This window comes from Sabethes cyaneus, chromosome 3 (assembly GCF_943734655.1).
Source record: "Sabethes cyaneus chromosome 3, idSabCyanKW18_F2, whole genome shotgun sequence".
Lineage (NCBI taxonomy): Eukaryota > Metazoa > Arthropoda > Insecta > Diptera > Culicidae > Sabethes > Sabethes cyaneus.
The window spans coordinates 252756489-252781141 of NC_071355.1; the positions used below are offsets into that span (position 1 = coordinate 252756489).

Genomic DNA, 24653 nt, shown 5'->3' on the forward strand with positions numbered 1-24653 from the left:
GGGCGAAATATTTTTTCGGAAAAAAACTTTGTCGAGAAAATTTTCGAAGAGCTTCGTCGTTTGCAGAGGTAATTATTGCGGGGAAAACATGACCAGAGAATTTTTGCTGGGCAAGTTTTTCCGAGAGTATTATTACCGGGGAAATTTTTATTTTTGCCGAAAGAATTTTCTTCACAAGTTTTTTTTTTCTGAGAGAATTTGCCGAGAAAACTTGTATTAGTCGTAGTTTCCTTGTGTGTGCGTATTTTTGCGTGTGCATGGTCCCGTTTCTGGCTCTAAGAAGGTTAACTTATAATAACTATTTTGATATTAAACATTAAATAATAATTGTGCTGATTATTGTTTTAGAAACTTGATCCTAACGAGTGATCCAGAGCGGTCATTCTTATTGTCATCACTCAAAAACTTTACGCGAAAAATAATTTAACTTGGTTTAGGTATTAGGTACAATGATATAATAAAACATATGAAAATATGACTGCAAACAATAGAAACCTTTCTTCAAGTGGTGAATGACCACCTGGGTTAATAAATAAAAAAAATAGAAACCTTTAATTAAAATCATTGCAGCCATTTTTCAAGTGCTTCCCATTGAAAATGTTCACGATGAACAAAAAACAACAAATTTATAACTCGTTTTCTGTCATCTCACACATGAAAGCACGCAACACATGTTACACACACTTTCGCACGAATGATTTTCACTGTTCAACTTCATCATCGTTCAAATTTTAATGAGTTGACATTTTCATCTCATCCAGCCACTGCACTAGAGCAGAGCTTACGTAACAAGAACACACGCTAGGAAGGGAAGGAAGAGGGCAGCCAGCCATCCAACCAACCAGCCAGCAGCAGGCAGCAGCTAATTTACGACTGAGCGACTCTAATTTTGTTTAATTACTGCAAAGTATGACGCCCCGTCCATTGTCTCCGGTTGCTGTCACGAGTGTGGGACGTACATACCCCGTAAACACTGTACGCCAGCAGCGGAAGATTCGCGCCGGCAAATCTCAGCCTGTTTAATTAAAGTTTATCACCAACACATTGGCACCAAACGAAAAGGACGTAAAGCAACACAAGCTGGCAGACAGTCAAACAGTAGTAGATTACAAACGGTTGCAGTCTTACAATAATTGAAAATAATTATTACAACTACCCACTTCGATAAGAAGGGTAGGAAATTAAAATTAGAACAACTCACAACAACTGGGTTGTGCATCGGAAGAAATGGCGCGAAATGATTTATTGAGACACGCCGCGACTCTTAACGGCATGGCATTTGCCGCACGAGAAGTCATCACCGTGATTGACAGCTGAATGATTTGTCGGTTGGTAATTTGAAACCGAACCGCTTGGTAAATAAAGGGTTTTCCCGAAGCAGGTAATCAAAAAGTCACCACCACCAATAATTACAATCGGCGCGCGCAATTCCACCCATGGTCATGGTTTATCTAGGATTACAACTTTTCGCCTGTAGAAACCAACAAGGAAATGCGATAGCCAGTGGTCAGTTGATTTGGGACTATTTAAAACCCTTTTAAATATGTTAATTTAACCGGGGAAAACTGGACCCCCGGAACGGTTGTCAACAAAGTAGTACAAAACGCGCGACCAGTGCGAATTTGATTGACAGCGAAGCCGGACATCATCTTCGTGAGAGAAAACCAGTCACGACAGTTAAAAGATCAGTCCCTACAGATACAAGACACTGTCAACAAGGAGAATATATCCTGTCAGTTAAAAGGGTAACATCTTGTCTATGTTGGCGCACAAAACCCTCCTGGAGGTTTCACACTCCGGCGATAATCTTCTTAAGAGTTTTTTCGCCAGTATTTCCGACAGTTGTTCGCAGAAAATGACGATGGCTTTTTTTTTCGAAAAAAAAAGAAGACTGCAATATCTGCTCAATAAATAATTAATCCTTGAAACCCCAGGCTTTGATTGGATTTCACGCCGCTTGTCACTCAAATCAGCACTCGTCGTCAACAGAAGCTAGATGCTCATCATCATCCGCAAGCAGCATCCCTCGGCAGCCAACAACAGTGGCAAAACAAGCAAAATGAGCCTTAAACCGAAACCCAAATAGATTTATTACACGCATTCAGTCGTCCCTGATGGGAGCGCCCCGGTAGGGACGCGGACTCGAACAGACCACCGATAGACAAGGCTCGGGACTTACGGGACTAGACACAAATTACCCCCTATAAATGTCTGCTGCTGCTGCTACTGCAGCAACCGTAGGTATCAAGAAGAGTGTCATTTGCTACTGTTCCGGTGGTGTTAATTTTTGCCCAGCTCGGTAGGGATGTTTTTGCGGGAAATGGGCCCGATTCGCTGATTTGATGAGTTAGAATTGTAATCTCAATTTGACATTATCCTGGAAATTATAAAACTTTTTTTACTTAAGTCAAAAAATGATATTTCCTGGAAACATTTAGTAAACCACTGTCTAGTTTCCTTGCAATTTAAAGTTATCACTTGCATTATCTTCAAACCACTATGGCTGACTTTTTTTTCATGGAAAGGTGACAAACTGCTAGAAGCTCTTCCTTTGATTGACACTTCCAGAAGGGTTCTTCTGCAGTTGCAGAACAAAGGCATATTAATGTTTCTATTTGCCCGTAGCATCCAGCGCGTCCAAAATGTATATTCACAGACGAAACCGACAGAACGAACGACTAATGTTCTGATTCCAGTTTCCATCCATCTGGAGGAAATATTGAATGGAAGATTAGCTACCTGAATATTTTCTTTCAAATCTGCGTGTGGCTATTGACACCGTTCGTTACTCTACCAAAAGGGATTATCTTCACTTCACTCTATCTCTTTCTCACACACTCACACACGAGCAAAAATAATTATCGGCTCGTCTTTGAACATTGGACGAAAGTGCGTTTCGCTCATCAATGAGATAACATGCCAGCATTGTCTTTCACCAGTTGACAAAGAAAAGAAAACCATCATAATCCCTTGACACTTAAAATTGGCAAGAAATTTGGCAAAAATTTCGCTTCGAAAAGGAAACGATAACAATGTGGCGCAAGCTGCTAACTCATTGGATGATAATTAATATCCGCAGTTAAATAGCTTCCGACAAACACCTTCGGAAAGGAGGCTTAGCAAGAAAGTGCCAATAATCTAGGTGACAAGGATCGGTCGGTCAACTCGAATGAGGTTCGAGATTCAAACCGAATTTCCTTTCAGTTCGATGCGACATTTGTCACTGTCACAACAAATGTCTCCTGATGAAAACTCTTCAACAAAAGATATGGAATCTTCCGTTAATACAGACAATCAATTTCATACAACTGTCATCGAACGTAATAGTTGTGAGTAAACACAATTAGCACCGTCAAGCAGGAAGATCGAACATAATTTGATAAGCATCCGATTTCCATAAGCCATCAATCACGTTCCTTACAAGTATTTGCCAACATACCGAAGATGCTGCTAAATGGCAAAATTTGACCACCAAGACGAGATGCATCTCACACACATGCACATTTCGCAAAATTAAAGATCCCTATCGGCAACAAAACGAAACAATCTCCGAGCTGTCCATTGAAGCAGGAGAAAGTATTCGATTAAGTCGTCCCGAACTGTCACAAAACTCATCAGCCCGCATCATCCCTATTACCGGTGCGCTACCTGGTCTCCCCCAGCAGATCCTTTCGTGTATAAAAAATTTACAGAATACTACCTAACAGAGGAATAAAATTGGTATCTTTTTAACTTCATCTGCCGGAGCACGGAGCACATAAGGAAGGCAATTTTGGCACCATCATTACCACAAACGATTTTTCATCACACTTGAGAAGTGTGGAACGAAAATTAATGGTGCTTTCCTTTTGCTACCAAGGAGGTGAATCAATTTCTCAATTGGTGTTGGCTGCCGCACTAAATGGCAGAGGTTTATCTGTTTAGGTAACAACTTAATGTTGTCATCATTTTTCACTCAACGAGACGAGTTGTCAGGAAAGGATAACTGCTTTCTTAGAAGCACTTTTCCGTTTGTTGATTACGCACACGTACAAGGCGCCATCAATCTTGTTCCTTACAGGAGCATAAAATAGAATGCCCAACATGCTCTATTTTGACAATCAAATTTTCCTCGCCGGCTGGTGTGCGAATTACCGGCACAAAATTGCAACATATTGATTGCTCATTTAGGCCTGTAACCTAATCCGTTTCGCTTCGTCGTTCTCCGCAAGCTTTCCGCAGACCGCTGCTGCTGCTGAGCCGCAAAACCAACAACAACAGTTGTCAACGCCAAACGCCCGAACGATCGCATCGTCGCGGATTTAACCAAAACTGAAGCTTTGTTTGTTTACTGCAAGGCACCCACCACGAACCACCGGCACCCGCAGTCAATGATGGAAAAAGAAACCCGACCAAACTTGCTTGCTACATAGTATGTCGGTAGTAAGCCGACAATTTGCTTTGTCCGCACAAAATCCAAACACCGAAAGGGCACCCACCATCACATCGCACCGCGCGCCGGTCGACCGCCGAAAAGTGCGAAACATAAAAGCGAAGGGATGAACAAGCGTGAATCCCGGAAAGCCACGTTCGTCAATTCGTCCGTGGGCCACTTTTTGCCGTGCTGAGCGCGGTGCATTTTCGGCAGACGGATCAGTTACAGATGATTGGAAATGATTTTAATAACTGAAAACGATCCCAGTGTGGGTTATTCACAGTGGACGAGAGTTGAGAGAAAATTGGGTTTTATTTCAAGCCGTCTGAATATCCGAAAATGGTATTATCCGACTACTATTATGCTACCGAAAAAGCTGGACTCTTATCGATAAATTTTCTTTAGAATCTGGAACATAAATTATACGTATAATTAATTTAGCCATCCCCACATTGCAAATTGGGCACATTTAAACAAAATCTCATCGCTTTCCAATCGGTGCGGTTTTTCAACTCAGTCGTGATCATTTTGGGCAACACCATTAAAAAATATGACAAACAGAAGAGGTCCCAAACTATTGCCTTGCGGTACCGCGGAAAATTATTATTAGCCATGATTCACTTTCGTTTCTGCGCAAAAATTCTGCGGGTTAAAAGCGTTTTGGTACAGTTTGGGAGAATCGTTCTCACCGTTTTGTCACTAATAAAGCGTATTGATTTTGAAGCTAGGTCAAGCAAGATACAAAAATAAGCTATTTAAATCGATTACGCAGAACCAACTCAACAACTTTTAATCTCCTCTGTACATGTTCTATTCGCAGATTCCGATGAAACCAATTCCGATGAGATCAAAACAGTTTTGAGAAGCGGAGGTCGAAATACAATGTGAGTCTTCGAATTCTCGTCCATTTATTTTTTTTTTTTTTTGACATATCGCAGGTATCGTTCAAACGCCAGTTTAGGAACGAGAATCACACCATTTTCAATACCTAATAGTCAATTCTGTAGCTAGCAGTTAGCTTCGAGGTATGATGCTGGTCTAACAAACCAGTCGTCGCATGTCCGTAACTCGGCTGGACGGTGCTGTTAGAGTCAATAGGATCGTTGCACTAGCCCCGTAATTGTCCAATACTCTAATTAAGGAAAGCAAAGTCTGTTGATTAAGGAGAGTAATGTCTTAAAAACGGTTTATCCAAGACTTTGCTTTGCAATTCTGAAAATTGAATACGGTAGATGATTTGATCAAATGAAATTGTGATGTTCCATGATTTGCTACCCTGCGTAACTGACTCGCACCACGTTTTGGCGGGAACTCGTCGGCCAGCTTCTTCTGAGCAACTTTCTCTGTCCCAGTTACATTTTACCGGCAGCTACCAAAATAATATGTAAACAACACAAAATACACATTCTAGATAAATCCTCTAATATAATATTAATACCAGGATGCCACATCCTCCCCCCACGTAAAATAACAATTGAATAATAATATAATTTCAGGTCAATTGTGAATTATTTGGATTATTCTTATTTTGTTATATTGAAATCCGTAATCTCTGGCCAATAACCTATAGGGAAGCTGCTCTCCGTTTTGGAATGTGACTACCCTAAATAGAAAATACTACTTGTTCTAAACTCTTTGTTAGAACACGCATATTCGTCCCAGTATCTACCATATCTTGTCATTAATACTGTACCTAACTGTACCTATGAACCTAACCTTCCTGAGGTCAATGGCCATGACATTCTACCCATCCAACGTTTTCAAAACATCGGCCATGGACTCATTCCGATTCAATTTTCATAGGCCTAACACTTTTCTTGGCTGGTAGGTGCTACAAAGAGTCAGTAGGATCGTTGCACCTGCCCCGTAATTGTTCTATACTCTAACATCCGGCTGCGAAATCAGTCGATAAAGAAGGGTCATGTTCTCAACAGGACGTTTAGATCCATGGCTGTGCTTTTTTTAGGTCTAACACCTTTAGGCTTTTCCCTCTCTTTGGACTTTCCCTCTCTCAATACTAGCTTGCGTTGGCCACAACCTTTACACCCACTTTCACCGGCTCAACCTTAAAATACATTGGTCACGCCACGGACTTTCCCTTTCGGCGGATCCACCCTAATTAATGTTTAATCTTGGTATGTTTGGTAAGTTCAAATTTCACAACTTACACCAAGTTCAAATTACTACAGCATGCGCCATACAGCCAGATCTTCACACCCAGAGACGTTCGCTAATCGTTCAAACTATGAAACAACGCATGGAATCAATCATGGAAAAATCAAGCAATTTCCAATCAAAGTCAGCAGCCAATCGACTAGTGAAGGCAACCTTCAATGGTCAATCAAGAATCAAACAACTAAAAATCTGTACATTCATGCCCACCCTCCAACCAGGGCAACTGAAGGGTTGAATCTGTTTAAAAAAAAACAGCAAAAGAATGACTCACTTTTGCCCCTTTGGGTTTGGGAAGGTTCGATTTGGCAGTAGATCGCCAATATGATATTCTACGATTTGCTATCCTGAGCAACTCATTCATTGCTCCTACCACTTTTTCTATCCCAGTTACATGCTACCGGAAAAGCCTCCAATATGATGTAAATACCAGGAAGCCACAGGAATGTCATTGCATCGCAATTAGTAACGCTAGTCACACCAATTCGCAAACGTAACCAAAAGATACTGAAGACAATTCTAGATTTCACAAATCGTCTAGTAGAGTAAAAGAATAAAATGTCAAAAAGTGATTCCAAGTTACTGCCTTGCGGTACCTCAGAATTATTAGCTTCCGAGCTTTCAAACTATAGTTAGCTCTGTGGATTGTAATTGTAACCCATCCAAGCTACGAGGTTGCTAATATTACATGAGAATTAAGAAACAAATTAAATAATTCGAAGTAACTAATTTTTATAAAAAATTTCAATTTTTCTAGAAAATAATATTACGAAAAAATGACATGAGTCATGAGGCAATTTTTCAAAATTATCGCCATGTTTTGATACGAAGGGTTTCAGAATTTCATAAAATTTCGCATACGGACATTGTTTATTATTGAAAACAATATTTAAATAATTCGAACGCCATTGTTTTCCCAGAAAACTCAAAAACCGAGCATCTAATTCCGAAAAAACAGAAAAAATATTTTCTAAAAATTAAACAAAAAAAATATTATCGTTAAAAATTTAACGATAGTGGAATTGAACATATTATGCATAAGATTCAGTATTCAGTGTTCAGATTATAGCAGTAAACGACGTCCATTATTCAATTATTTTCACGCAAAAAAATATGCAGTCTAACCATTTCATGCAAGCATATGTTGTCATTCAATTTACCATAAGTATTATTCTTCTGCCAATTTCCGCAATGATCGCATTATCGCAATAAAATATATCTCATCCCGCCACTTTTCCACACCGTGTAAACCGGAAAACCGTTCAACTTGGTGCTAATCACAGCCAAATCAAAGCTAAAGGAAAATACCCCTCACCGTGTATGACAATGTTGTAATCTCATTTGATCCCATCGTAACCGCAAAATAATTGATCCACGGCTCTCCACCACTAGCGAAACATCTAACAAACGTATCCCGTGCTGGAGGAAACCCAGAAATCCCAACCCCAAACAGAGCACAACCGCCTTTTATTGTTTCCTCGAAAACTCTCCTGCTCTCTGTCTCGGATTATCATCTCATTCATAAAATTATAATGACTACATCAGCTTTTAGTCGGCCTGTTTTCTGTCTCGTTTCCGCCCGCTAACCGGGGCTTCCTGAACATATCTTAATGATGGCTGTAGTGCGGTTGCGGTCGTTTCGCACATACACACACACTCCTTCGCTCGCTTCTTCATCTTCATTCTTGACTTGGCTGCCAACTACATGGGCTCATAACTCACCACTCACCACTCGCCACCCTCTTGAAAAATCGTAAGCCGTAGCCCAAATGATGATGAAGTTTCAACGATCCGTAACACCCCGAAGAACAAAAGGGGGCAAAATTCATTTCTCAGCAGGGGGGCTTCGGCAGCAGCAGGCACGGTCGGTGGATCTAAAGTGTGCAATGCAGCAATCCGGATTTAATTTACCCCTTCCCCAATTCAAGTTTGTCTTCGGCAAATGGTTCGCCGGCTAATGGGTGATGCTGAACAGTCAAAACATTACGCCCACACAATGCCGGGATATAATGATCGTTGTACCTTGCTGTATCTTCGCATCACATTCTATCGTGAGTAGTGTACAGAGTGAAAACTTACCTCCCGTCGGTCCAGCGAGTCCTGGAAGAACTTCCCCCGAAAAGGACCGTACTGAGTGCCTTTGGAAATTGGTTTATTGGCTACTACCGAACCGTTGCGGATGTCCAGGTCCGGCGGTGGACGTTGCAGGCGGGCCATCTGCAGCAGGAACTGTTCCGCACTTTGCAGTTGCTGTGAAAAAAGCAGAAGAAAATAAAACTTTCTTTTCGTTCCCCGCACCAACTAACCGACGCGTACCTTAATCCGTTCGGAATGCGCCAGCTCGTCCACCGCACCGCCGTTGCTCTGATGGTGAAGGTGGTTCACTGGGATCACCTGCAACCCCGGAGGCACTTCTAGATTGGATGGTATTCCGCGCGAGGAGTCCGATTCGTCTCCGCTACTGCCTGCAACAAATGATACAAATGCATTAAATCGTTAGATCAAAAATTGAAAACGATCAAAGCTGTGTTTTGTTCTTCACTATCATGCGTACGATTAGGCAATATTTGTTTTAGCTGGTGCTGCGTCTGGAATTCCAAAAAAGACATATGATCTCATATAATCATTATCAGATTTCTGGTGTCATGCCGACATCCGCGCATCCGATGAAAACTCACGCCTCTCCAACTCAATTAGCTATGTTGTGTAAACACCACTTGAAAACTCGACCGCGGCAGAAAAAAAAACTGAAACCAGCGTCACTTGTCATCTTGAGATTATTTTATGACACACAAATTAATAGGATAGCACCCACGATAGCATCGAAATCCATTACAGAACATTCCACCAGAACAATCACTCCAGTTATTTTTCCCCCTTTCCCGGGTGAGCAAGACTCGGTCAGCCACTTGTTGTTGCTGTTGTTGTTGTTGGCTTGGAGTCAATCTATTAATCGCTTACAAGAAGAAAATTAAACAACTCACTGAGCAACCCAGAGCAAAATCTGCGTATCGCTTTCAATCACGTCTCAAGTGGCAAAACAACAAACACCCGTGCCGGGCTCGAGCCGAGCCACAGTATAAGCAGATCATTCCGATTTGTTCCGGGCGCAGGCAAATCCATTCAAATTGACCTGATTACGCAAAATAATTTTATTCTAATTGTTCATTGTCGAAACCAGCAGCGGCACCGAAAGATGAACGGGAGATGAAGCAGGAGGGTAGGTTAAAATCCTTTCGCCAATGTGTTTACTTTGCCGCTGCTGTGCGCCGCAGACCCGCAAAGAAGTGTTAAATTTAAAACCAGAAAAAATTACACCAAACTGTAACTAATACGACTTTTATCGCCCCGAAGCGGAGCGACACGGAAGAAAGGCAAATAAACAGCCATAAACACGGTGCCGTAGGGTTTGCGGAACCGCCGTACCGGCAAAGACGTTGACATGCACGAGGACGAACGGGTACGACAACATCTCTCGAGAGGTTTGAAATTTCATCCATCTGCGCTACACAGAAAAAAAAACAAGCGCGAACACCTTTCGGGTAGGACTCTATAATCTCCTCAAATTGTTTGTTTGGTCTCTCAGGTCTTTGGATGCTGCTGCTAACGCTGCTGATGATGACGATGATGAAGATCTTTACCTTCTGCACGAGAGAAAGCCAATTGCCTTTGAGCAAAGGATTTTAATCCCGGCAACGAACGGTATAATATAAGGTGGCAAAAGCGAAGGATATGTCAAGCGCCTGTCACACCTGAAGGAGTCCAATTTCGGTTGGCTGTATCTACTACGAGCCCACCAATCAGATCGACAGACAAAATCGATTAACGGCTCTCTTCTGGGTTCCCTCCTCTGCTCTGGTAGGAAGTAAACCAGCTGGAATGCTGGGAAAGCCCCAGCTGTACGGAAAGGAAACCCTTTCCATTGTAACGGTTTCCGAGAGGATTGTGTCTATTTGAAAACATTTCCGTGTTTTAAATCAATGTTAAAAACTTTTGATAATCGTTAGGATGAGAATCACGATTTTTGAACTAAAATATCATTTCGCATTAAGAAAATATGCACTCAAGTAACCAATAGTAACCAATATGCCGGATGTATTCCATGCCAATTTGAATGCGCAAAATGCGCAAAAAATAAAACAAATAAATTAGATCTAAAATTGAAATTGATTGCCGTCCGTAGGATTATCCTGACTTCTTCTCTCAGGGCATGTTGATATTGGTGAACCTTTGAACCTGAAATGACAAAAAGCTTATCAACGGATCCACCTGCTTGGGTACAGGAACGGTACACCTACTTTATAAGCGTTGCTTCAATGACTCTCCTTTTCTTAATTTTACGCTCTTTCTCCTTCACGTCTAGTACCACTCTGATTGGATACTATAAACACCTTTGTTTCATAGGATAGTGCGGAAACAGAACAAAATACTAAAAATAATTGTGACGAAAGATACTAAAAATCCACGACAAATGACAAACTACAGGTTAGCAATAGACGAATATAACAACAAAATCTTCTATCAGAGTTATCATATGCAGGAACTTAAAGTGGAAATATACGAGAACAGCGACAATTTTAGACATTTTCAGACAAAATCATACAGACAACGGACAGACTAGTTAGTGAGTAGCAAATAAATACTAAAAATTGTTTCAAAATATGTAAAATATTAATATTCATAGCAATTCATTAAAAAAGTTTTAAAAATAAAAAGCAAAACGTCGGAGAGTAACTGAAAACTTGTTACGATTTTGGTTTAACTACATACGCCATTTCCCAAAGAAGTTACAAACAATAAGTCGAGACCATACTATGCGATATAAAGAAGGCCAACCAAAAAATATATTTTATAGTGATGCAGTTTCTCAATGTCTTCACATTCAACTATAAATCATCTGGAATAATAGTGTTATGCAAAATAAATTCTTCATTCTTCTGATCAAGTGCAGATTCGCACTTTTACCCCACTAGCGGGGTAAAAGTGCGAATACCGCGGGGCAAAAGTGCGAAGCTCGAATCCATGAAATTAGCACAGCAGTAGCTAACAAAACCATATTATCTTCAATCTGCGGTATGTTTCGGTAAAGAATACTCTCAATTTGCACCTATCCCATTTTGCGCTAGTGTATTGCAGCCTTTGTCAGTTCAAAATTTTTCCAAACGTTTGTTTTTTGTTTCATCAGCGTAAAAACGTTGTTTTCCTTCGGCCAACATCTGTAGAGCACACAGTTCTCTGCAGATCTTTCATTTCTAGTATTATTACAGTGTCTAAAGCTGTACATAATTAGCTATACATTTTTGCCCCGACCATGAATCGCACTTCTGCCCCGTCCGTAAATCGCACTTTTACCCCGCTAGGCGCTTGACGGCATTTGATCAAACTATGGAAAAGCGAAATATATTTTGAGTAATCTTTTCACCGCATTTTCAAAACAGATACGCGTGTGATTAAAACGCTGCTACAAATTTTCAACCAGTAATATCCTCCTGTTGATATCGTATTTGCCGTATACCGAAAACAACATCCAAACCACCCTAAAATAACATTTGCACATAACTCAGCAACTATGCTTCGTAAGCAACCAAAGTTTACGTTAGATTCAAGCTGTCAAAGTAGTCACCCATCCATGCCAATGTAGTCAATTTACTCGGAATCCACACCGATAAGTCATTGAATCGTACGTTTACCTCCATCGCACTTTTACCCCTTCTTACTCTATATATTTTCAAGTTAACAAAACTGGATGAATGATTTATAGTTTTTTACCAAAGCAAGCGTTATACTTCATAGCTTTCACAGCGAAAATCTTCATTAAATTAAAATCGTAAGCGGTTTTATTGCTGCTTTCAGCAGAGCATGATAAGACTACTTGAGCTTATAACTTGATTTTTAAAGAAGTTATAAAAAGTTTCTGGAGAGTGGACCACTTGATCGGAAGACTTAGACTTAGGCCATTGCAAATCATATTTAAAGTTTTTGTCACCCCCCCTTGGAAATTGGCTTGAAAAATCGGGGGGCAAAAAAATAATTTCTAGGATTTGACTCAAATTTCTTTTTATAAAATCAATTGTTTGTGGGCTCTATAGTCTGAAAAACTAGAAAAATGAGTCTCCGAGTTGAATTAACGCTTCTAGCACGAAACAGAAATGGAAATTCGAACAATGGAATTTCTGAAAATCGTCCAAAAAAATTTTCCTTCGTTTTTGTCTTTTTCGTATATTTTTGCATAGAAAATAATAACGTATATATTATAAGCAAGAATAGATTCGGTTTTCACGTTTAAACCTTAAATAAAAATTCTTAAAATCTATGTTTTTTTTTGCTCGATTAAAAAATTCACTTTGTTTTTTTTCGCCCCCCCCCCCCTTTAGTGGCCGAACACCGGAAGGACAAAAACTTTATAAAATATTTGTAATGGCCTTATAAACTTATAACAATTTTTCCAAAGTAATTTGAAAAATTAACTCATAATTTGAGACAGTTTTAAACCCAAAATTTTTACTGCAGCATAAATAAAAGAATAAATTTTACAGCGAATATTTCGACATCAAAGTACTTCTCAATTGCCGCAAAATTACATTAAATTTCATAAAGTTTCATTTCATTCCCTCCCTTCTGGGTCATTATAAATGTATAAACTAATAACAAGGGTCTGCTCCTAAGTTTTAAGTGTGTACATTTTTAGAAGGATTTTTTTATGCTTAATCAGGTAAAACTTACAACCTGTAAAAATTTAACAGGTTTCTTATGAAAAAAACAAAGCATTAGCACAGCACAGCAAGTTATACAGCAGCACAAACTTTTTAATAATTTTAACTAATCTTTTCACGGTTTTCCGTAGGAAAATGTTTGTGAAAAGTTTTTCAACTTTACACTTTTTTTCATTTAACTTGGGAAAAAGTCATTTAACTTAAGATTTCCCAAATTCCCGATTGATAGGTTATGAAGTTTAGTAGAAATAGGTGATGACTAGGAAAGTAAAACATTCAATTGAAGCAAGTCTGTATGCCCAATTCTATCAGTGGAAAACTAAAATAAAATTGGAATCCATGGATCCGTTTTGCGAAAGGTTTACGCACCTAATATTCTCTTGCTGTTGCAAATTTGTGTTAATAAATCATCACATTTGGCGATGCCGTTCAAATTGTAATTCAAACACGAAATTGCAAGTAAAAAAATAGTGACGTATCTCGCTTTTCTTAGCAACCGATTAAGACTCCATACTTATTATGGGTTTTCTCTCCACGATTTGTTTGTTAACTATCAAAATGCACCAGTTATCAGAAGTTTGAAAATTGAACGAAAGAAAAGCCGAAACTTTTTCAGATTGAATTTTATACTGGCAGATACACATTTTACCTGCAACTTGAAGGCTTCTTCAGTGTGTTTCGAAACAAAGTCGATTTTCGATTCATGCATAATAATTAATTATTTGCTTATGCATAAATCTTACTCAATTATTATCATTGGTTTTAAGTTCTCCTGGCCTTTAGAGCAGTGGTAAACAAGGTGGCTTCATCAACTACCAAAAAACGGAGGCGGATGGTTGTTCTCGCACATAGCCATGGGAAATTTTACTTACCTACAATTAGTGCAATTTTTTCAAGACAGCATAGAAATTTTTGTTCTTCTTCCTAATGAGAAGAAGTAAGGTTATACCTGATCATAACTTAAAGTTAGAGTAGGAAAACCATCATGCGGAAAATCAAGGTAATAATAAAAAATTTAATTACAGAAAGATTTCATCGGCATTTCCTATTTACTCTCCTCCGCCTCGATGAGCTAGAATTCAAGGTAGTAAATTTTGTCTAGTGAATTTGTCTGTCTGTCTGACAGCTCAAGGGGAATATTTAGACGGAGTCGATCATACACGGGTAGAAATTTGATCTCCAAAACGAGCAAAATGACTCATGATTCCCGGTTTCTAGCTCATGATTTATGAAAATACACCATGAATAAAAATCATGATATCACGAGCTTCTTGCAGTCCAACACAACGCAAAATCATGACCTATTATTCATGATTTTGTGCTGTCTGATATGGCAGTTCAGTCATGATTTGACATGAACTCACATTTCATGATTTTATGATTTCATTCATGGCATCGGAATCAAATTTCTTTCCGTGTATACCCGATAGTCTGAGAATTGTCAAAGGCACTTGCAAGAACTAGTACTATACTCCAGAACTCCAGATAACCAGCTGCTTGCTTGTCGGGTCCATCCCAGATTCGACACTTCACTGATAATCGCAAATTTTATGAACCCTGGAAAACCGAACACTGATACCACTAGAACTAATGCTTTCAGATTGCACCTTGCTAGTCCAATGGGGACAAGCTTGGTCAGTTACACTACATTTTTGCTCAAAAACTTGAATAACTTAAATTAATGTTCAGTGAGGAAAAACGCGTGCGAAAAAAATATGACGTCTATATTAGGCTTCTGCCTACTTCGATCCTCTTGTGAACCTACCCAAGTAGCAATTTGGGTTTTATTACACTATTATGATGGCATTTAAAACCAAAATTGGTCATGAAAACCGCCATAAGAGTATAATAAAACTCACATTGTTGCTTGGGTAATGAAGTGCTATTGAAAAAACAGAAGTCTATGATGTAAAAACAGCATTTTTTTGAGAAAATAGTTAGTAGGTACATAAGGGCAAATTATTTTTAAAGTTTTTGTCTCCTCCTTCTCCCCCCCTGCCCCTTCAAAATTGGCGCAAAAAATATTTGTGGACTTTATAGCCTGAAGAACCCGAAAAATAAGAGTTAACTCGTACTAAAAGCACGAAACAGAAGTGAAAATTCAAACAATGTAATTTCCGAAAATCGGCTTTCGATTCTTCTATCATCTGATAGGCTTTTGCATGGAAAATAACAACGAAAAGTAAGAATAGATTTGGTTTTCACGATTCAACTTTATGTAAAATATTTTTTTGCGTGACTAAAAAAATCTCCTTGTTTTTTTTGCCCCCTCATTCAGTGACCCAACATCGGAAGGACAAAAACTTTATAAAATATTTGCGATGGCCTTAGCACAAAGTGCAAATATTATAACCATTCTCAAGATATGTAAATTGTTCATACAGTCGTATACATTCCGGAGGTATGAAATACCAATATAATTCGACTCGAAACCGCAAGATAAAAACGAACTTTCCAACGACCACCTTCGATGATTTTCGTTTTCGGCTACGAAAACTTTAAACTGCACCCCATAAAATGCGCAAACTGAACAATCCTAAGCCAACAACCGTCCTTCCAATCAACTATTCAAACACAAAAAAATCTGTAATAAAACTATTTTCACAGCGTCACGCCAATTGCACCATTTTCCGGCCTTTGCCAGAGAGGAATCCTAAACCAACTGCTCCGATCATTATCATTCAATATCAACGAGCCGCATCGGTTCGTTTCTTCCTCGTCCCCGCGGGCTCATTTATCGGCTCAACTGCTGATCTGCTGTTGGTACCTCAAAGTACCTGTTGGATAAATAAATATTTCATATCTCTAAAGCAACAGACGAACACGACGAAAAAAAACAACAAACACAACAACCATTAACAACAAAAGCCCGACAGACTCATCCCGAGCATCCCGAAGGAACAAAAGGTGAAGAGAGGAACAAGCTGCTTCCTATGCTGCTCGCTATCTCGATCGACGACGAACGAAACAACACCCGCGAAAGTGTACCAAATTGTGGTCCAAATAAAGACCTCTCGAGTACAATCGAAACCTCGGTCGTTCAACAAGACAGACAATTGGGTTTCTCTCCTTCAGCGAACGATGATGGGAAGATCAAGATCTGTGAAACAATTGAGTCGAAGCGGACAACAACTTCCGATTTTTTTTCGTCTGAATGGAACTCGAACCTCTTCCCTGGCAGGCAGTGTGTCCGGAGTGCCCTTCGGTGTGTGTGCTTCATCAGGTGGCTCAGGTTTCATCCCAATCCCAAGCCCAGAACATATTGTCAGAGCATCTCTGCCGAACTCGGATCATCCTCCTGTCCTGTTCGTCTGCGCTGCAGAAGGATGAGCGAATGTTTAAATGGCTGTTTTTTGAACTCACACATTTTACTATAATTCACATGAATATTCAAAGTTCATCAAATAGAATTTTGCGTTCGAAACTTTCCATGCTATGTTCTATAATAAACTAATTCGCCGGTCAAACTCCCGTACTTTTACGATCACTCGTGATTGCCATCTAGCATTCGCAATACCGTCGGCATCCGGCAGGCCGATCAACAGAAAATAAATAAAACAATTATTCATTTATACCATAACACATTCAGCATACTTTTTTTAGCGCCTGGGGCATAAATCCAACAGGCGATAACGGACCAAGGAGTAGTCGGCATTTAACCATAATTAATTGAACGCCCCACGCACTCTGCTCATGAAGTGAACCCATGAAAAGGAGAAATTTCCAACACGATCTACTTTCCGAGTTCGGCGGATTCGAACGCGAAAACTGAGACGGATTTGATGAGCTCACGCACTTTGCATATTGAACAACGCCCCGAACTTGTCGTCGTCAATCAAAGGACTTTCTTTGCTCGTTATCGTGGCTCCGCGGTGAGGCACGCCATTCGTCATTATTCGCGACATTAACTTTACAATCTCTAGTGATTTGTTTTGCCCGTTGGGCCCTCATACCTGGCATCATTAATTCGATGTCAACCATATCACGAACGTAGTCGGTTTAGCTCGCCTATGAATCCGTTGACCAGCCCAACACATCCACACTGTTTGCCAGGAGTTATCCGCTCCTGTCGGGGGCTTTCAATCTCGTGCCAAAGCGAAGCTCAACTTCGTCAAATTTGATGGCTAGCACCTGCCGCTAATTAGAATTCGTACACAACTGGCTCGAGCGAGCTTTTCGGTTCGATGGGATCTCGTTCAACATTTATATCCTAATTAGAATTATTTATCATTTCCCTCCACTATTGGGGCACTATTCACTTGCTTGCACGCACGAAACCAAACTAACTTTGTAACACAAATAAACAACAACAAAATAGAAATAGTTAAAACACTTCTCAACTCAGTTGGTCAACACAATCAATCCCTTCTGTTTCAGAAATCGATGGCCCAAAAAATTCTCCAGCGTATAATTTTCAATCTGTCGATTATTGACGTTTAAGGTTTTTTTTGCACTTCAAAAATCGCGTGTCTGGCTAAGAAAAAAATTGGCCTCTAAATCATTTCCTCACTCAACGGCTCCCTTCAGGTGGGCAGCAGTTGTTTTAAACTCCGGAAAACTGTTCATTCACCCGCGCAACCCATTACACATAATGCCAGCGCACGTTATGCTAATCGAACATACACCGTCCCTGCAGTTTAGCGGCTCCTGACGGTCGTCCTGCGGTAATAGGTTTTACCGTCCACTAGCAAACTAACAAGCACTGGTCTCTAGAGGCAGATCGTATCGCCACTGCTTCGGTCGGTCGGTCAGGATTTTCGTACCCGCGGACAAAACACGGTGGTGTGCGACGCGTACCGTTGTCTGTCTGTCGGATGCTAAGAATAGACTAACAAATTCTTCTCATGCAATTATCATACCCTGCAAAGGCCATCATCGTCATCATCTACAAACACATATCGCACAGACCAGGCCGTACTGCACGATTGTTGTTGCCTTGTCGTACCGCTCACTACACAATCACGGCGCTCAGCCTTGCTGGCCGACTCTCTGCGCTACAGCGATATAGCGATGCACCCATACCAACAACCCCTCGCAGACAGCCCTCTGGAACTCGGCGAGAGGAAAACAGAAACTTCGTTATATCACATACAGCGTGAGTGGCGGCACTGCGTGGCCGCACGACTGAACGAGAAGGACTACCAACAGAAGGCTTGCGAGTGGAACGATACGGAACGGGCCAAGAGATAACAAGGATAAGCGAACACCGGAAAAACAACGCACACATACATGCTGCTGCTAGGACTAGGACTTGGACATAGCGCGAGGGTCTCAAATCAGTGCTCGCTGTCCCGACAGGCAGGGCAAGGAGTGATTCGAACCTTCCGGCAATGAGGAGCGAGCGATGCATTTAAACGTGCTTGAGCGTTCGTCTCGTCCTTTAGTTTAGGTTTGCCTTATTGATTGTTCGGCGGATGCTTTCCAATGGAGAGTTTCGAAGGAGACGCATGATCATAAATGGAAAACTACGTGACCGACAGCTAGTGGCCACAAATTTAAAACTCAATTATCTCATACGCGAACAGTTGATTTCCGTATGACAACATGATAAGAAATTGACGTAGATTAATCGATTGAAATAAATTTCCCATACATACGTCAGAGAATGAGACACAAACAATTCTCATGGTTGATGGGATTACTATCAGTGTCTAAGAATAGCATGATATGATGAAATCAATTATCATTATCATATACGTGTTATATATAATTGTTGGTAAAATTTTGATTGACTGCAACAATATTAAATATTTGCCTTTTGCAATAGAATGGCGACGAAAAATTCGATTGTTATTAAAATATAATATAGGCAATCTTTTTACCCTAAAGTAAAGATTAAAAGCTTGCAATAAAAAATTTTACCTTTTACATTCATTAAAATGATTATAAATTTTATATAATGCTTCACATTAACCGAAAAAAATTCTACAAAATAGGAAACATTGACTGGTGGCTGTGACTTGGAGCTGCACACCCGAAAAGATATATTGTGAAAAAAATTTCATGGGGTAGAACATAGTCCCAAGCCCCTACCTAGCGCCTCCACGTGGCCATATCCGGCAATGCTCTATTGAGTAGCTAAGCTAGGATGTGCGATGCTGCGTGGTTCCCAGCTGCCTGATCTCAAAACTGAAGTTTTGGGCAGACCGCTGATCCACCCTGCTTTGTTAGCAGATAAGCTATTCTAATATTTTGTTTCATTTCAGCTCATCAAGCGCCTCCTCCTGTACAGTGAAAGCTCTGGCCGTAAGTAGTTTAAATAATGTACATGGATATCAGAAGGAAAAATTTAATTTAATTGTTGGATATTTGATGCACTGTTGCTGCTCAAATGACGCAATTATATTTTATTCGAAGGATTGCTGGTGATATTGTTCGACCTTTGCTCCATCTCATTATACTTTCTACGCTTATACAGGGTGTTAGGTAGCTTAGTGCAGATATTTCAGGGGATAGGGTAACCAACCTATTTTGGACCCCATCAGCAGCTATACAAAATTTGGACACTTGCATTTGATTTTGCTGTAAGTGTCCAAATTATGTACAGCTGCTGAGGGGGTCCAAAATACGTTGGTTACCCTAATAGAGGACCACATTTGACGAAAAATATCCTTCTATGCATATGTCAAAAATTGAATAATCGTGAAAAAACATTAACCAAGTTGAAATAAAAATACATTCGGGTTTCACGATTAGACTTCAACTAAAAATTCCTAAAAATCTCAATTTTTTTGCGTGATTAAAAAAATTTCTTTATTTTTTTTTCTAATAACATAACATTTGGAAGTCCTGCTGAAATCCTATTCCTTACTACCGTTTCAACTTAGAACATGAGTATCGAATATTCAAGCAACATTTTGGGGCTTGGAGGCACAAGTGTTCTAGATAGGCTATCATACCTGCATTGCGTAGAAATGTTTTGCAATTGGCTTCTGAAATAATATCGCCGTAATACCACGTTTTGCTGAAGAAAAATACGTATACGTACCATGTGTACGTACCATGTGTTTTTATCACAGAAGAAAAAGTTATAATTTCGCTTCAAACTAAAAAAGAGGCAAAACATAAGCAAATTTTTGGATTAGTTGAAAGTTCTACTGAAACTGCTTCATTTGAAGGTTAGTTTGGTTGAAATACTTGTTAGTTTTGCTAAATTTTCCATTGAATACGGCTAAACCTAGCTTCATTCCGCCTAGATACGATCATTTTTTATCGCATAGGCATTGTTCTTGACAACTGATGCCTGAAACCGGTCGACGTGTAAGTTAAAAGTAATTTGTTTTATTTTAACATTTTGTAAGAGTTAGAAGTGTCTTGTCCGCGATTGTGTCTAGTCATTGTTCTTGATTATACCTATTATACATTTCAAATTTTCCCTAAATTATTCAAGGACACATACTCTTGACTTTCGTCCTTCGCCTTTTCTCTTTGTTTTCCGTATTACATCTTTCATTTTTCGTTTGATTTTTGCCTCTCTTATCTTTAACATTTTGTCTCTTTTATTGCTATGTGATTTACACCGACTTTTTCAAATATTTGGTCTTAATTTTTATGCTGAAAACAAAAATGTTTCTGTTTAATGTAGGCTAAACATTACTCATCGATATGGAACTATGACAATGGATCTCGGTTTTCTTGTTTGCTGTCTGAAAAAGTGGCGTCGAACATAGTACGACTGGCTTGTTAGGCCAGCATCGTACTCCAAAGCAAACTAGTCGGGCATCTTTGTATACTTGGTAAATTTCGTGATTCATAAGCTTGCGTTACACTCCTATCTGCTACTAATAATTGATCGCAAGATCTTACGCTAAAAAACACCAAGAGCTCGTCGGTCGCCCGCTTTCAACGTCCACGCTTCGTGACCGTAGAGTACCACCGTAGAGTCGACCACTTGAAAAGTATTACCATCTCTCACCACCGCAGTTCCAACACCCGAAGGGCTACCACGCGCTCTACCTGCCACCATATACTCCGTTTTGGCAGAGTTTATGATAAGCCCTATCCTTTCGCCTTTTGCTCGGCTTTTGTCGGCTTCATGTCATATTTTGTTTATTTTTTTAATTCGATTATAGTCACTTTAAGAGCTTGGTCACTTCTCCGGGGTTGGAATTTGAACCCGAGTCCTCGGCGTCTAACTATCACACCAGGATCGGCCCCTCATTGTTTAGTTTTGTTGTCTCTTTAGTGTTTGTTAGTCGTTTTTCGTTTTTTAACATCTGGCTTTCTAACATTTTTACATAATCTTTTAGTTTCTTTCAATAATTTGTTGCCATTTTCTAACGTTCTTTTATTGCGTTTTTGACGCTGAAATTTGCAGTCTTTTTTTACTTTTCTAGTCGCGGTTTTGCTACTTTTTCACTGTCTCTTCATTGCGTTATCTGCATCCATTTATAGTCTCTTCATCGTTTTGTATTTTATTTTATTTTTCTTGACACTGTTATCGCGTTTTTGGCGTTTTTCGATTTCGTGACGTATATTCGCCATCTTTTATCGTCTTTCATCATTTCACTTACATGTCTTCACTTCTTCTTTATTATTCCGTCGTCTTTTAGCTATCTATTCACTGCCCGTTCATCATCTCTTTGTTGTTTATTTTCTGTCTTTTTGGTGTTCTTTCGTCATCTTTTAGTCATCTTACTGTTATTCATTTGTCATCTCTTTGCTGCATTTTCTCGTAGTCTTCTCCTTGTCATTTCTATGTTATATTTTTGTTTTTTATGGTATTTTTGCCATCTCTCCATTGTATTTTCGTCGTTTTTTGACGTTTGTTTTTAGCATTTTGGTCGCTAGTTTTTGGTGTCGTTTTTTGTAGCTATTTTTGACATCATTTCGTTGACATTTTGCCGTCTTTTCTTCGTTTTTTGTGAACTATTCATCATTTTTCGTCCTGTTTGTTGCCAAGAGAACAAAAATGTTGTTTTTTATTTATCTTTTCGCAGTTCTTTCATCACCTTTCTGACGTATATTCGCCATCTATTCGTCGACCTTTTTGCATCTTTTATCGGTTGTATGATACATTTTAAACATCACTTTGCCATTTTTTGTCACTATTTTGGCTTCTTTTCATCATATTTTCACGTTATTTTTAACATATTGGTATCGTCTGTTCGCCAAGTTTTCATCGTATTTCAGCTATCTTTTTTATTACTATCCCGTTATCTTTTCATCGCATTGTTGTCGCATGAACAGGCAGTGAATAGATAGCCTTTTCGTTATCTCTTTGTTGTTTTTATATGATTTTACTGATCCTTTCATCGCTTGCTGAAGGCTTAAATCATAGAGAACAGACCAACAGGTAATTGATGAGAAGTGTCTGAATGCGGGGTGAATGACCAATTGGTTAAAACCACATTAAAAAATAATTTAAAAAAGAAGTGTCTAGAAGGTTTTTATATAATCACCGAGTAATCCTTCGATGGAGCAGCCCTAAAGCAAGTGGCAAACTAAAACTTGATCTCGCTGCTATCGCTACTATGTAACTCTAGCACAAAGTAATATCGGTAAAGGTACATGCATACATAAGGATTACCTTCCATTTAAAAATCTCAAACCTTGACTGATCGAAAAAATTATGAACGAGTAATGCCATAGGCAACTCAAGTTTACATCAAGATGTATTCCACCACCTTTCTTAGTTTCAATTTTTTTCCCAGTCTTGTGCCGAATCGCTGTACACGAACGTGAAAACCCAACTAACGAAGTAGTAACTAATAGCAGAAAATGGTGTTGGTTTTCCCCAGAATATGATGTGCGGAGGGCAGGCCCCTAATAGAGGTAAACTGAAAAGTTCGTTTTCAAATATTTCATTAACACAAGTAAATGATACATCTTTGCGAAAGCGCTGTACAATCACCGTAAAAGAACATCAGTGATCCTATATTGCTACCCTGCGGAACGCCAGATTGGTTACATTTAAAAATGATTTGTTTTTGTGTCCAACCTTATTCAAGTGAAAAGCTCAATGATTTTGTTTTATTATTTTCGCATTTAACATTTCCAGAAAACATGTTAGTTGTTGATGATCTTTTTCAATTTGAGTACAGTTTTTTTTTAATTTTTGGCTTTGAAGCGATATGATAATATAACAAAGATGTCTTTACCTTTTGAAGCTTTTGAAAGAGGGCTACAAGCTTTCAAATTATTTCGTGTGATTATCTCACATTTCCCTATTTCAATTTACTAATCAAAGGCCTTTTTGTACTTCCAAGTTGTTTGATTCAATCCGATGCGCTTCATGAGCATCTGAAAGACTCGAAGCCAAATCTGCTGCAAACATTTTACTCTATTTTTATTTCGATCTGACAAACCCAGTCGTGAATAAAGCCATACAGAAAGCAATATAAAAAGAGAATAAAAGTATCAGCTAAAGCAAACGTTTTAAGGAAGATTTCTGCTTACAGCTTCTATACACATTTACGTCCGCCCTCCCGCAATCATAATTCTGGTCCTCGTCGAAAGCGCAAAAGGACGAGATTCCTCTCGCACCGAGTAAAGTTTCTCTCTTGTTTTGCGCTCACCATGGTATACCTGCAGAGGTATACTCGCACACACCGCCAGCATCATTCCTGGCTGATCCTGCAGGCCTGAAGATAGCATAACATTCTGCCCTACCATACGTGAGCGATTCCTCGCTCACCCCATGGTTCACCCAGCAGGGTGGAAAATCCTCAATCAACGATCGAATGTGATGATGACACGGAACTACTCCCGGCGCTGGCATATCCCATTCGAACAGTGCTAAGTTTGCTCTGTCCGCTTTACTGACAACCCCGATGACGACGGCGATGGTTTTGGCTCCTCCTCTTGCTACGAGATATACAGCATGGATCACTAATACACAGTGATGCGCACACACTGTCAAACAGACAGCACCAGAGACACAACTGGATGTGTGCGATGTGACATCGCACTGTTGTGCGATGAGTTCGCTCTCTAAACAAAACACGGCGTCGAATAGACGAATTGGTCGAGTGATAACTGAACTGAATGGTTCACACTCACTCACTCACTCTCTCTATCACTCGTTCTTTCTCACTCTTTCTTATCCACTCGGCCCGTGATGCAATTTGCGATTGTTAGGTGATGATCCCACACAGATATTCAAACAAACGACAGCAAGAGGGCGGGATTTACAAGGATGCTGAACGAGCAAATGATGCAACCGCGCTGGGTGGATCCCACATTGAAACAGATAGCAGCAACCAAGGCAGAGCCGATTCTAACTTTATTTTTCTTATATTCTTCCCTCACTATCTATCACCTACAAGAGCGGATGAAGATGGAGGGTTTGGTTTTGCTCGCATTCGCTTCTGTCACCTTTCGTCCAATGGTGAAGCGTACTGATAACATCCATC

General features: G+C 39.7%; 1 protein-coding gene across 1 annotated transcript in view; it reads right to left on the reverse strand.

The window, feature by feature from the left end:
* LOC128741092 (transcription factor hamlet-like) overlaps window positions 1-17192 on the reverse strand; it is a 74450-nt gene extending 57258 nt beyond the window's left edge. Inside the window, exons 1-3 of the mRNA XM_053836668.1 lie at window positions 17096-17192; window positions 8903-9051; window positions 8666-8836 (exon numbers count right to left, since the gene is read on the reverse strand). Of these exons, the coding sequence (XP_053692643.1) occupies window positions 8666-8836; window positions 8903-9051; window positions 17096-17192 (417 nt within the window). The remainder of the gene's footprint in view (window positions 1-8665; window positions 8837-8902; window positions 9052-17095) is intronic.
* Window positions 17193-24653: the final 7461 nt, after the last annotated feature.